Source organism: Sesamum indicum, unplaced genomic scaffold (genome assembly GCF_000512975.1).
Source record: "Sesamum indicum cultivar Zhongzhi No. 13 unplaced genomic scaffold, S_indicum_v1.0 scaffold00121, whole genome shotgun sequence".
NCBI classification, from domain to species: domain Eukaryota; kingdom Viridiplantae; phylum Streptophyta; class Magnoliopsida; order Lamiales; family Pedaliaceae; genus Sesamum; species Sesamum indicum.
This window is the reverse complement of record NW_011628050.1, coordinates 96,164-109,532: the sequence shown is the minus strand read 5'-3', so window position 1 is coordinate 109,532 and position 13,369 is coordinate 96,164. Positions and strand designations below refer to the sequence as shown.

The following is a 13,369-nucleotide window of genomic DNA, read 5'->3' as shown; positions in this document are numbered from 1 at the left end:
TGGATCAACATACTTCCGCTGCTAAAAGTTAATTCGATGCAAAATTATGTGCCAATATATTAATTGATTGATTAGCATGCACATATATATTTATCATATGTGACAATTACCCATTGTTATTTTGACCAGTGGTATCAGAGCCGTTATGGCTTAATCTCTTTAGAATTACCTGATTGATCGCGAAAGCTTTTTATGTTGGAATTTTTTTACAAAATTCGTTGTAATTATGAAAGAATGGAATTTTTCACCATATATAAATTTTAATGTGGAGATCATGTGGTTAAATATGGTGAAAATTGGATGAGTAGTTTGTATGTAAAAAAAAGCCTAGGTTTAAATTTATTTTTATTGATCAGAAAATGGGACATGATTTAATTGTTTTTTGCTAAATATTTTTATGCTATGCTGTAGAGCCTGAAAACAGGTTCTAAATGATGTCAAAATCATCGAAAACATATTTAAAATGAATGAGATATGGATTTTTGAATTTTTCGGCGAAATGTGGCTGGCGAAGTCGCCAGAAAAGAGTCGCTGGCCGGAGGCGAGCTGACTGGTCGCTGATGCTACGACAACTAGGCGCGGGTTTCATGATGGCTAACTTGGCGCTAGTTGGACAAAGGGACACAAGGCCTCTTGGCTATCTTGTGAGCCGCCAAATAGAGCCGAGCCAAATCTATGGCACATAGTTGGCTCCCGACTTAGGGGCAGTTTGGCCAAGTGTTTTTTTCTCAAAAATTTGATTTTCCAACCAAAACAAAGAAAAAAAAATTAAAAATTATATTTGATGGGGCGACTATTTTGGGTGTTTGAAAATTATTTTATTTTATTTTTCTAAGTCTAAATATTATTTTCTCCATTTTGTGTTGTAAAATATTGAGAATGACTTAGAAAATTATATGCTTATTTTGTGATTGCAAAACTTGTGGTTGCCATTCCTATTATGATTATTTATTATTACAATTTATGCTTATATAATTATTTATTGCAATATTTTATGATTGCAATTATGCCAATATATCTATTTTATTGCACTATTTTTTGTTGCAATTTATTCTATTGAGGCTTTCATTATATTTATGCAAGCACTGATAATTGCATAACAATATGTGTTTATTTCAATCTTTATTGAGAATATGTGCTATATTATTTTTGTGATATGAATATATGGACATTAATATTTGGGTGCTCATGTATTATGTGATATTTTATTATTACTGAGATAGTTTATGACAATGGTGGTAGATAAAGCAGTATCCCCAATTTTTTCTAGATTGATGTAGTAAACCTTAGTAAATAATGTAACTTTGTTTTAGAATAATGCTGTAAGCCTTATGTCAATGTAATTTATACTTTTTCAAATGTATTTGTTAGGCCATCTTTTGGAAGGCCATGTATTACTTTTTATTAGAGATATATTTTGCTATTTACCACCATAGAAAAATTATGTCAATATGATACACCAAATGTTAGTGTAGTTCATTCGGGGCTAATTTTATTTTATTTTTATTCATATTGCACAGTGCACGTATTTGATACTTTTTTATGGATACAGAGTTATTTTGTTCACGATTAGTTAATAGTTTATTATGACTTGTACTCAATGGGAGATCATTACTGATCGATTTGCAAACTTTTCAATTTTGCTGGATATAAAAAATAATAAATAATTTACTTGAATGTAGAATAAAATATAAATCAATACAAATTTTTGCACAAAATCTAAAGATCCTAGATTTAATCGCCATTTTTTATTTACGTCAATTAATGGTGAGGATGGATAATTGCTTAACTTGTCGCCACTTGGACACTGACTATAAATAATGGATCAAATAAAATTTGAACATTTGTTAGTTAAGCTGCAAACTAGAAGATATGGTTGAGGAGTTGTTAAGCTCTATTATTAAATATGAGCTCACTCATTCTTAAGTTGCTAATTGAGCTAATTAATAGATATCTATTTTTGTCTTCAACTAAAGAAATCGCCAAACTAGGGTTAATTTTTTTTAGAATTGAAATACAAAATTGATGCACTTGTTGTTCATGTTGAACAACTGAAGTAATGTTGGATTAAACAAAGACTAATATGAGAAGTGCGAATTTGTTCCACAAAGTGATAATCGTATCACTTTTGTATAGGCAAGTGACACTAACAAATATCAAAGTGCTATGAGAAAAATTGGTCACTTCGCTCGTAATTGAACTGAGAGAAAGTTTGACTAAGTAAAAGCTCTCTTATTTGTTTTGCTAGAGTCTCCAAATCTCTTCTTAGATGGATGGCAGATGTGGTAAGACCTAGCACATAATTGGAGAATGAGCAAAATGACTATTATCAGTACTATGTGCTAGTAAAGAAAATTGTAGTATAGCACACAAGAGGAAGAATTGAGTGCCAACCCACGCTCATTAATCGATATGAGCTCTACTCTTTAAGAGTCGAATAAAAGGCAAGCGAGCTACTTTAAAGAGTTGTGCAAAAGGCATTAGTAACATGATATAGTCTAATTGAAGTCGAAAGCACTTTTAGGATAGTCGTTGTGTGCTTTGGCTTATCCATCTAAATGCATTTTTTGACTTAGATACATTTATATTTCTTCTTCCATTTCGTATATGATGGCATATGAGGTTTTGACAAAGACTATGTTAGCTAAAACAAACCACTTGGTTAACTTGCTAAAGTCAACCTCCCTGAGGAAGATTATGTTAGCTGGATGAGACCACTTGGTTCACTCACTAAAATGTTATTCTCCCTTGAGAATGACCATGTTAGCTAGACAAGGCTACTTGGTTCACTTGTTGAAAAGTTATTCTCCCTTGAGATTGACCATGTTATCTAGAGGAGGCCATTTGGTTCAATCGCTAAAAGTTATTATCACTAGATTTATTTCTAGCTGTTAAATAAAGAGGTCTATTCCAAACCTCTTCGCCTGTCGCTTACTACAAAAAAAAATATTTTATAGTAACTGATTTTATAATGGCCAAGTTAATAATTTAGAACACTTTTTAAAAATTGTAACAACTTTTGTAACGGCACCCCCTACTGCGACCTTTTTGGGCTTTACAAAATATTTGTAGCGGCTTGCTTGATTGCAATTACAATTTATAACGACCACGATAGGCTGTTACAAGGATAGTCCAATTGCAAAAAATGCATCTGGACCTATTTTTGGAATGGCCAAATTAAATTTGATTTAATTATTACTGGAACGGTCTTTGTAACACATGTAGGTATGGTTTTGCTTGAATATCGAATTGTTTTTGGAATACTTTTTGTAATGGCCATGATAGTTGTTGTATCGAGCTTTGTATTTCTTTTTTCAATAGTTTTAGTTCTGTATCTACCTTTGTTACTGTTTCAATAATGGCATTTTTTGGACGGCTGTTTTCGAAATTGAAACTATCTTTTGCACGGTCTTTGTAACGACTTTGTGATTACATGACAACAATTCTTATTCTCGAAGCCGTTACAAAAGCGATGAAAAAAATATTTTTTATAATATTTAATTATATTTAATCTATTTTAATATTTATTTTTATAAAAAAAATTATTAAATTTTTTGTCATATCTAGGTAGTTTTAATTTCTTAAATGTGCAATATTATATAAATAAATAAATAATATAACAAGAAAATAAAAATAATTTAATTACAGAAATAAAAATATTATTTTAACATTATATTTTTACAAATAAAAAAAATCCTAATCTAAATCAGCATCCCCTTTGGCCGCATGTCCGTCTTCGTTGGCAATTGGGGCTGGAGGAACGGAACGGGCCAAGTGGGATCCATTCACCCCATCCACTCCTCGAGCCTCGCTATTAGATCATTACGGTTGGGGCGCGATGGTTGTGGTGGCGAGCACGATGGAGCAGTGGACATGCTGGGCTGTGATGGTCCAACAATCATGTGGTGGGCCTTGGAGCCAAGACCGAATACTCGGACCCTCTTCCGGTCGCCCGTTGCTGACAACCACACATGTTGCTCGTTCGGGGCCACAAAGCCTTGAGAGGATAATAAAGGGTCTTGATCACTGTTTTGCTGGTTTCGGCTCTCCTCCATCATCGTCAGGAACAACTCCTACGAAATAATTAATTGATTAGATTTAAAAAAATAATTTTAAATTAAAAAATTAAATTATTTTTTATACTTACCGAGACCTCCTCTACCCTCGGGCCGCTCCAATGCTCGTCCTTCTTTTTATAGCAGTTCTCGAACACCTCCATCTGTTTGACGGGGCGTCTGAGTTGTGCCTCCTGTTCAAAAACCATTTAAAGAAATAATTAGAAAATTAAAAAATCCCAATGGAGGATGACTTCCCACAGTATATGGTAGAACTACGTCCTGGTTGGCTGCCCGATTGAGCTTATTCTCGTGGACTGTGCTTGGAATTCTGGACTTGCACAGTACTTCAATAGTTAGCGCCAAATCTCCTCGGCCAGCCGCAACGGTCGGGCCAACTGATTCCGGGCGTTGACGAACTGTTTTTGCACGAATTTATCCACCTGCGACTTGCCGACCTAGAACATCGACCCATTGTCGTAGTCCCACCAGTAAGATAGCTGCAAATTTCACATTAAAAAAAATGTACGTATTACTTACAATTAAATATTATTCTTACCTTTAAATTATTGAACCAGAATAACTGGTGCTCCTGTGGGATTTGCGATATATTTTTCCAGGGACGCGGATAATGTCCTTTGGCTGTGTATGGATTGCAGTGTGACAATCTTGGTCCGACCTAAAAAATAATTAAATATTAAGAACAATAAAAATTAATAAAAATTTTGTACAATAATTTAATAAATTATTGTTACGTACGTACCTCGCATTTGGAAGGCTGATATACTGTCTTTGGGTCGCTGGTGGCAGTGGTGGCTCTGGTGTGGTGGTGCATCGCATGGCTTGACTGGGGTCTGTGAGCTGTTGGAGCCCGTTGTAGCTGACCCCATTGTGGTGGGATCTGTAGGAATTGACAGCAACCCGAATGTAGGCTTCAATGGTGGGGGTGCATCCGCACCAATGGCGGGAGAAGGACTGGGAGGGCCACAACTGCATGCACGACCATAGCTCCACCCACGACCTCGTCCAGGAGGAGGTGAAGCACCGATAGTCAAGGATCTACAATTTAAAAAATGTTAATATTAAAGAATTGCATTAAATTCTATGATTCTTGTAAACTCCTTAATTTCCTTAAAAATGCATTAAAGCTCTTTTTTTTGTTAAAATTATATTAAAGTCCAATTTTTTCCTTAAATCACATTAGGGTCCATTTATTCTTACTTATCCAAAACTGCATAATTTTTCTAAAAATTGCATAAAGGTTCAAATTTTTCCCAAAATTGTATTAAGGTCCACTTTTTCCTAATTCTCCTAAACTGCATATTTTTTTGAAAATTGCATAAAGATCTAGATTTTGCCTAAAAATTGTATTAAGGTTCAAATTTTTTTTAAAAATTATAGTGAGGTCCATTTTTTCCCCTAATTCTCCTAAAATGCATATTTTTTCTAAAAATTACATAAAGGTCCAAATTTTGCCTAAAAATTGTATTAAGGTCCAAATTTTTCACTAAAATTATATTAAGATTTATTTTTTTTCCTAAAATTACATTAAGGTATTTTATTCTAAAATGCATATTATCCCGAAAATGTACATTAAGGTCCAATTTTTTTTTTTTTTTCTAAAAATGGCTTTAAGATCCAATTTTCTTTTTATAATTGCAGAAATTACATAAAAAAATTTTTACAAAAAATTTAAAGATTTTTTTAAAATTACAAAAAAAATTACAGAAATTTTTTAAAAATCACCAAAAATTTATAAAAATGTTTTAAAAAAATTAAAAATGAAGAAAAATATAAAAATTACATAAAATTATTAAAAATGTTTAAGATTACAGACAATTATTAGAATCTTTTTAAAATTACAAAAAATAATTAAAATTACAAAAAATTATGGAAAATTTTAAAAATTTCAGAAATGTATTAAAAATTTATGAAATAACGGAAAATTATAAAAAAATTATAAAATTTACAAAAAAATTTTAAAAATCACAGAAAAATTTTATGAATTTCAGAAAATTAAGAAATTTTTTTAAAATTACCAAAAATTTTTAAATTTTTTAAAAATTACAGAAATGTATTAAAGTATCAGAAATGTATGAAAATTTATAAAATTTAGAGAATTATAAAAATTTATAAAAATTACAATTTTTTTTTAAATTAGATAAATTTAAAAATTTTTACATACATTTATGAAATTGCATACAAATAAAAATTGCATAAATTTTTAAAAAGATACATGGGATGGGATTACTTACCTCTAAACGGTGGCTGGTGGGGCGGCCGATGGGGCAGTGGTAGGGGTAAACGTGGGGGAGGGGGCAAGGGAGAGAGAAAAAAGAGAAAGAGAGAGAGAAAGACAGATAATAAGAGAGAGAGTGGTGGGGGTGGGTGGGGTTGGTGGTGGCTGTGGCGATCGTGGGAGGGGCGGGGAGATAGAGAGACAGTGAGGAGAGGGGAGTGAAAGAAATAGGGGAAAATATGCTAAGTAGCCCTTATATATATATATTTTGTAACGGCCGGTGCAGAAGGTATTACAATACGTGAAAAATCGTGCCTAAAAGAATTCCAATCACATAGCCGTGTATAAAATCGTTACAAAGAGAGCTATAAAATATGATATTTGTACTTAACTTAAACAATATCGTATTGGCTGACCGTGTACAAAACCATCACAAAAGGTATTCCAAAGAAAGTAAACGACGTCGTTTTGCTCCTCGTTACAAAGAATATTCCAAATAAATAATTATTTTTCACTAAAATATAAAACAAAAATCTGTACTGAAAATTTAATGTCGTAGAAAAGTATTCATTATGTGGAACAATGCAACTGAAATACATGAAAAGAAAAATTGAGCCCTTAACATAGATAACACTCTGGTTCGGTCTGTTTGACAGAATTTGACAGAGAACTTAGTTTCAGGACTTAATTACAATGATTGGTTCTACTTATATTAATATCAATCTTAACCAAGAGTATTGTTTAGGCATGTAATAGATGACCATATAAGTGTTTTTTTTTTTGGGTAAAGGTAAATTTCATTAAGTAAAGTAATAGTATAGAGTATACAAATCAAATCGCAGTCTAAGTATACCATGGTATCCGCCATACTCTACACAAAATAATAGTACTAATGCTATGAGGAAGTTCAGCACTAAGTATATGGAGTCTAATCTCATCAATAATAATCCGAACAAGAGATAATGCATCACGATCCAGCTGTTGATATCTCCGTCGATTCCATTCTTGCCAAATGTGGTACACGAGGGATGCCAGAAGATTGCGATAAGCGGCATTGACAACATGCTTCCCCTCCATCTTCGTGCAGCAATCAATACGTCAATGGTCCATTCTCTAGTGGTCCAAGAAAAGCGGACCTCCCGCCGCAATAAATGAATACACTGTCTAGCATAAGGGCAACAAAAGAATAGGTGCTGGTGAGTCTCAATGGTGCCACTGGAGCATAATACGCACTCACTATGGAGATGCTGAAACCACGGCCGATTCATGGTGGAGAGACTCTCATGCAATGCTAACCATAGTATAAAAGTGTTCCGGGGAATCTTGAAAGGGCCCATAAGTAGTGAAGACCAGCCTACCTTTGGGCCCGAGTGCCGAAAAATATCATAGACTATTTTGTTGGCATAAAAGCCGCCATCAAGCAAAATGGAATCTCGAACGCCGCTAATCAGAGGTATAAGTCGCGTGACATCGAGCATGAAAGCATTCCTCATCCGAGGCCAATGCCACTCCCCATCCTGAATGACCGCCCGAAGTAGATCATCCCCACATGTGCGAGTAAGTGAGGGACCGCGAGGGACATATTGAATAAGAGGCCCTAGGGGATGCCATGGATCGTTCCATAGCGATATCATCTCACCATCACCAACCATATAACGTATATGCGGCTGCAAAGTACTACGTAGTGGAAGTAGCTTCCTCCAACCCCAAGCACTCGACGTAGCATCCACCGTCCATATAGATTTACCATGCAGTTGCATCGAGTTAATCCATGAAACCCAAATAGGGTAAGGTTTGAAGTGACCACCTTCCATATGTGCCTGGTCATAAATGCCAATTTAAATCCAGTAAGGTCCTTAAGTCCTTAGCCACCCTTCTCAATTGGTCGACACACTAGTGGCCAAGCAACCTTAGGGTAACCAGTGGTCGATGTACCTTTCCATAGAAAGTTGCGGAACTGCTTCTCAATTTCTTTGATAATGCCTTTAGGCAAATAAATGCCATCGGCTAGTAGATCTGAAGAGCCATGATATCGATTTTATCAGTTGTATCCTTGTTGCGAAGGACAACTGAAATGCATCCCAACCTTGTAATCAATCTTCAGCAATAATGGTTTACAATAAGTGATTGTAAGCCTAGATGAAGTGAGTAGCAAACCTAAATAAGTGACGGGAAGCATCCCCTCCTGAAAACCAAGAATGCCAAGTAGTATATCTCGAATTGGATATGCAGAGCATGAGAAGATAATATGGCTCTTGGCAGCATTAGTATGAAGCCCGGACAATGAAGCAAACATCTCTAAACCCTCCTTGAACAACCGGACGGACCCCTCATCAGCTCGGCAGAATAGAGGCAAATCATCAGCAAATGATAGTTGGAATAACCCGATCTCACTGCATCTCCAATGATAAAGGAATCCACCATCTTGCTCTATTTTTTGCTGAAAAATAAGTTCGAGCACCTCCATAATCAAAACAAAGAGGTAAGGAGACATGGATCACCTTGTCTCAACCCTCTAGCCCGTGCAAAGAAACCATGAATACCCCCATTGACAGCAATCGAGAAAGAAGGGGTGGTGACACACTCTCGGATCCAGCCAATGAATTTCACTGAGAACTTAAAAAGCCGCAGTGTCCCACTCCACCATATAATCCTTTCTCAAGTCTACCTTCATCGCACACCGGGGTGGAGTGCGCTGTTGGTTATAACCTGAGAACAGTTCCTAAACAAGTAATACATTGTCTCCAATATAGCGGTCCGGAACAAATGCATTTTGCATAGGGCTAATCAATTTATCAAGCACCACTCGAATACGCTTCACTAGAATTTTAGTAATTGCTTTATAAAGCACGCTACAACAGAAAATAGGACGAAAATCACCAACAGTCAAGGGATTATGTACCTTCGAAATTAAGGCAATCATCGTCGTGTTAACTTGCCTCAATAGTCGCCCATGTTGAAAGAATTCCAAAACATCATTCGTTATTTCCTGCCCCACAATAAGCCATGCAGATCTGTAGAAACCTGCAAAATGTCCATCCGGGCCTGGTGCTTTGTCCTCCTCGACGTCAAAGAAGGCCTCCTTCACCTCATCTCGAGTAACATGTGCTGTGGGTGCAACACCCTCCTCAATCATCAACACATGCCTAGCCCACGAGCGTAAGTGTGCAATATTCACCATCCGCTCCCGCCGTTCACCACTTAGCAACTGCTGAAAGTAACGAAGAAATTCAGCAATAATATCATCTTGATTAGTGAACATATTGTCGTCTGAGCCATTAATTTGAAAGATTTGCTTTGATGATCGGCAGACAACCACTTTTTTGAAAAAGATGCGCGAGCATTGATCTCCCCCATTCATCTACTGCATCTAGGCCCGTTGTTGCAACATGATTTGTTCTAGTTTGATGGCGCGCATATAGACAAGTCTGCAGCAATGCTCAAGATGCAGGAGTAGCTCGTCATGCCGATTTCTCGCCAATAGCTCCTAGGTAGTAGCAAGGAATCCCCTTGCTAACTCAACATTTAATGAAAGATCCCCTTTGCGCTTTCGAATTGCCCTAAAAGTAGGTTTAAGGGCACGAAGCTTCCTCGTAACCGCAAACATAGCTATACCCACAATAGTATGCCTCCAAACCGACTGAACTACATCAAGAAAGTCAGGGGAGGAAGCCAAATAGTTATCAAAGCAGAAGACACTTACACAATTTAATCGCGTGCAGCGATGGAATAGGAGACGAGAATGATCTGACGTACTTGGAGCAAGGCTTCAGTAACAAGCATTCGGCCAATATTGCATGACTATATCATTGACCAATACTCTATCAAGCTGCTTCGATAAGCTCCTCTCATTCGTGCTACAATTGTGCCTAGTGAATGGCTCACCTTGCGTTGGAAGCATAATAAGTCCCGCTTCCATGATCAAGAGCATTCACACGAGCAAAGTCCAGTCTCGTGCATGCTTTCGTGATAGCATCAGGGTACAACGGATTTCCCACCCCACTTGCAACCGCGCCATGCCCCTCAAGTGTCCAAAACTCCACTGGTAGGTGCTTCAGTCGGATCCACACCGGGACTTGCATATGTTTGTGTTTACACAACGCCATCCCCGGTTCCCACTTATGAAGTACAGTCGGTTGTCCTTGAAACAACTAAGGCCCCCCCTCAATTACTTCATCGTATTTAATTGAAAGAAATAAAAATCATTTGGTATCACGATAACGTCCTTCATAGCTGACCATATTGAACGAACAAAAGCATTCAAGTGATGAAAATACGGTTTCCACGGTCAAGACCCAAAAAATATCCCATAGCCGTATGTTTCCACTATCAAGACCCATCACGTATCATGCTCAAGGATGATCAGATTACAACTTCTCCATTTTGCACACTTGGCTCAATGTACTTGAACGTTCTACGACTAGAATTATTGAAAGCAGTAGCGAATTTATCAACAAATGAATCGGACTGACTCGATGCATGGAGGGGAGTCGTACCTATGAAGATGCTCATATTTTCACACACACCAGCATCCAACCGCGGCTGCCTTGGCACACCTTCCGTTAGCTCCCCAATTTCGGACGACAATGCAACAACAGTTATGGAAGCAACATAAATAGTACCTGCAACAACAGAAATAGTTTCAGCAGCAACAAAAACAGTTCCAGTAGCCGAAAACTGTGTAGAAACTGATAGAGGTGTTGTGATCTCCTCCAGCGGCAGAACAGGCTTCGGGTTCAACTCTTGAGAAGCCCTAGTAGAAGAAACTGTTGTCTGAACAGATTGCACTGCGGCTGTGGACGGAGGAATGAGCAGATTCCGACGAGCCATACGAAATTTGCGTACCAGCAAATTACCATCAACCTGGAGAACGCGATGGGAACGGATAGGGCCAAACTTCTCTTCCCACATCTACTTTAAGTTTTCCAGTGCCACAAGAGAAGTTTTATCACCATTATCGATTACCTTATGCACCAAGTGATGGAATTCTGCAATATTGAAGGAGGAGCGAACGTTTCCCATGGTACCCGCATCACGCTGCAAACTGCCGTCGTCTCCAAGCATGTCCACTTGCGCTGCTCGAATAGCATCAACAGTATCCGTCTGCCCATCACTGCTATCAACCGCACGCAAAACCTCATTGCCATGACCTTCATTGTCGATTTCAAAGTCCCCAAATCCGTTGTTAACGCGTACAGCAACACGCTCGTCCTCTCCCAGTCGATCACCAACCTCAACGGCGTCCTCCGCCGTCTCCTTCCCATCGCCACCGAGTTCACCGTGAGGTGTTAGGGTTGTAGTGTGTGTATCTTAAGGTGTGCTAGTGTGTGTGAGCGAACAGAGAGTTTTTTTAGAGTCCATGATTTTTTTTAATGGCTCAAGAATTATTTACAGGAGACCACATAAGTGTTGGTCAAGTTGAAATTTGATCAACTGCAACCTTTATCATCTCGCTATCAAGTTTTTGCTTAGTATTTGCAATTTCCAGTGCTGCAGATTGGAGATATGCTGCTGAGCAGTTTGTGAAGAACCTTCTTGATAAATTCATTGTTCATCATAAGTAATTTATTCGCTGTTTTTGTGATACTACATATATGTGTCTCATTAGAAAACTTGACTTTCTTGTAAGTCCCTATTCTTATTAATAGCTTTTAGAAAATAATGCTGGTTAAACTAGATGAACACCTTTTATATGATCCTCCTGATTTCTGTCCATTCCAAAAATATATTCATTTTTTCCGTATTTATTTTTATCCATGTTTCTTGATCATAACTCTTTTTCTTTTTTTTGCAATTTCTTTTTGAAAGGCACCGCGAGGTGCAAGTGAATCGGCCAGGGAACGCACAAGCGGAAATGGTTAAAATAAATTGTGTAAAATAAAATGAAATCGCAGTGAAACCATGATTCCAAGGGGTGTACCCTTGAAGTTTTCGGGCCTTCGATGTAGCTAATAAAATTAAACGACAATAAAATTAATATAGCTATTGGTATAATGAAAAAGGAGAAGAGTAAAAAAAACAAAACTTAAGAATCACCTTTTCTTGATTTATTTTGAACGTCCTTCGTTGATTCGTTCACCCAAGCCTCAACGTAGAGACCTCTAAAGTCGTGTCCACACAACACCAGAACTTGGAATTCCTCAATTCAATTTGCTAGAAAAGAATTGAGGAGAAGAACATACCAAGTGTGCACAAAAGGGGGGTTCCGCAGTGGAAAAATTGGGAGGAGAGGAAATTTTTTTTGTCTATTCATTCATTAGTTATTCCAAATAACTAATACACATATATATACCTTGAATAGATGCATTAAAATATGTCTAGATTCATTTAACCATCCATAAGGTAATAATCCTTTATTCCAAATAAAGGATGACTAACATGGCATTTTTCAGAAATGATTTTGTTAGTCAATAATTTTCTTTTTCAATCATTTCCACCAACTTAATTCATGGGCTTGGGCCGATTTTAATTAATAAAATATCAGGCCTAATTAATTAAATCTAATTTAATTAAATTCCACTTAATTAAGTCCATCATATATTTAATCCAATTAAATATATTAACCTAATAAGCCATTATTAAATAATCAGTTCAACTTATTAAATAATAAGGGCAAGCCCAATATAAATTAATCCAATCAATTTATCATTGGGCTTATCCATCCAATAGATCCCTCTCATATATAAGTAAGGGAAAAAGATCCGAATAGTCCTCTATTTATGTCCTAAAATCATTTTGGTCCTTTGACTTTGACAATATTAGTTTTAGTCCTATATCTTTCCATTTTGCTTAGATTCGGTCCTTCAGCCAATTTTATGATCATTTTGCCTTTCTTGATAATAAAGCCTAATAGTCCATTTTAATGCTTTAAAAATGGCCCAACATGTTTCTAAAATAAATTAAAACCCCATAAATTCGTACCTTGCTTTGACCTTTGGGTTCTCCAAGTCCTCGATTTTACGAACTTCTTCCAACCGCACTACCGCAGCATATGGTTCGCAGGCACTTGGATCCTTCAGTCAAAACAGCACAACCCTATTTCGTTTCCTACCTTAGGCTGCAAAAGGGACTCCAA

General features: G+C 36.7%; 2 protein-coding genes across 3 annotated transcripts; both read right to left on the bottom strand.

The window, feature by feature from the left end:
* Positions 1-3,700: 3,700 nt before the first annotated feature.
* LOC105179083 lies at positions 3,701-6,507 on the bottom strand. 2 transcript variants are annotated; one of them, XR_849209.2, is made up of 5 exons: positions 6,311-6,507; positions 4,819-5,114; positions 4,615-4,734; positions 4,148-4,513; positions 3,701-4,073 (listed from the first exon to the last, which is right to left on the bottom strand). XR_849209.2 is itself a non-coding variant. In XM_011102678.2 (5 exons), the coding sequence occupies exons 2-5, from the start codon at positions 4,888-4,890 to the stop codon at positions 3,786-3,788; spliced, it is 582 nt and encodes a 193-aa protein (XP_011100980.1). In that variant the 5' UTR covers positions 4,891-5,114; positions 6,311-6,507; the 3' UTR covers positions 3,701-3,785. The 2 variants fall into 2 exon arrangements, 1 of the variants encoding a protein (XP_011100980.1); XM_011102678.2 differs by having other exon boundaries at positions 4,148-4,249.
* A 630-nt stretch (positions 6,508-7,137) lies between these two features.
* LOC110011297 lies at positions 7,138-8,298 on the bottom strand. The gene is made up of 3 exons (XM_020691227.1): positions 8,230-8,298; positions 7,653-8,114; positions 7,138-7,371 (listed from the first exon to the last, which is right to left on the bottom strand). Exons 1-3 carry the CDS (start codon positions 8,296-8,298, stop codon positions 7,138-7,140), a joined length of 765 nt encoding a protein of 254 aa, XP_020546886.1.
* Between the last annotated feature and the right edge of the window lie 5,071 nt (positions 8,299-13,369).

Excerpts from the sequence above, each read along its gene's own strand:
- LOC105179083 (XM_011102678.2), bottom strand. The coding sequence starts at position 4,890 with ATGCACCACCACACCAGAGCCACCACTGCCACCAGCGACCCAAAGACA. Across the intron at positions 4,735-4,818 it reads ATCAGCCTTCCAAATGCGAG|GTCGGACCAAGATTGTCACA; the intron begins GTACGTACGTAA and ends ATTATTTTTTAG. Across the intron at positions 4,074-4,147 it reads CGAGGGTAGAGGAGGTCTCG|GAGTTGTTCCTGACGATGAT; the intron begins GTAAGTATAAAA and ends ATTATTTCGTAG.
- LOC110011297 (XM_020691227.1), bottom strand. The coding sequence starts at position 8,298 with ATGGCATTTATTTGCCTAAAGGCATTATCAAAGAAATTGAGAAGCAGT. Across the intron at positions 8,115-8,229 it reads CCGCAACTTTCTATGGAAAG|GCACATATGGAAGGTGGTCA; the intron begins GTACATCGACCA and ends ATTTATGACCAG. Across the intron at positions 7,372-7,652 it reads TTCGGCACTCGGGCCCAAAG|ATGGAGGGGAAGCATGTTGT; the intron begins GTAGGCTGGTCT and ends TGCTGCACGAAG.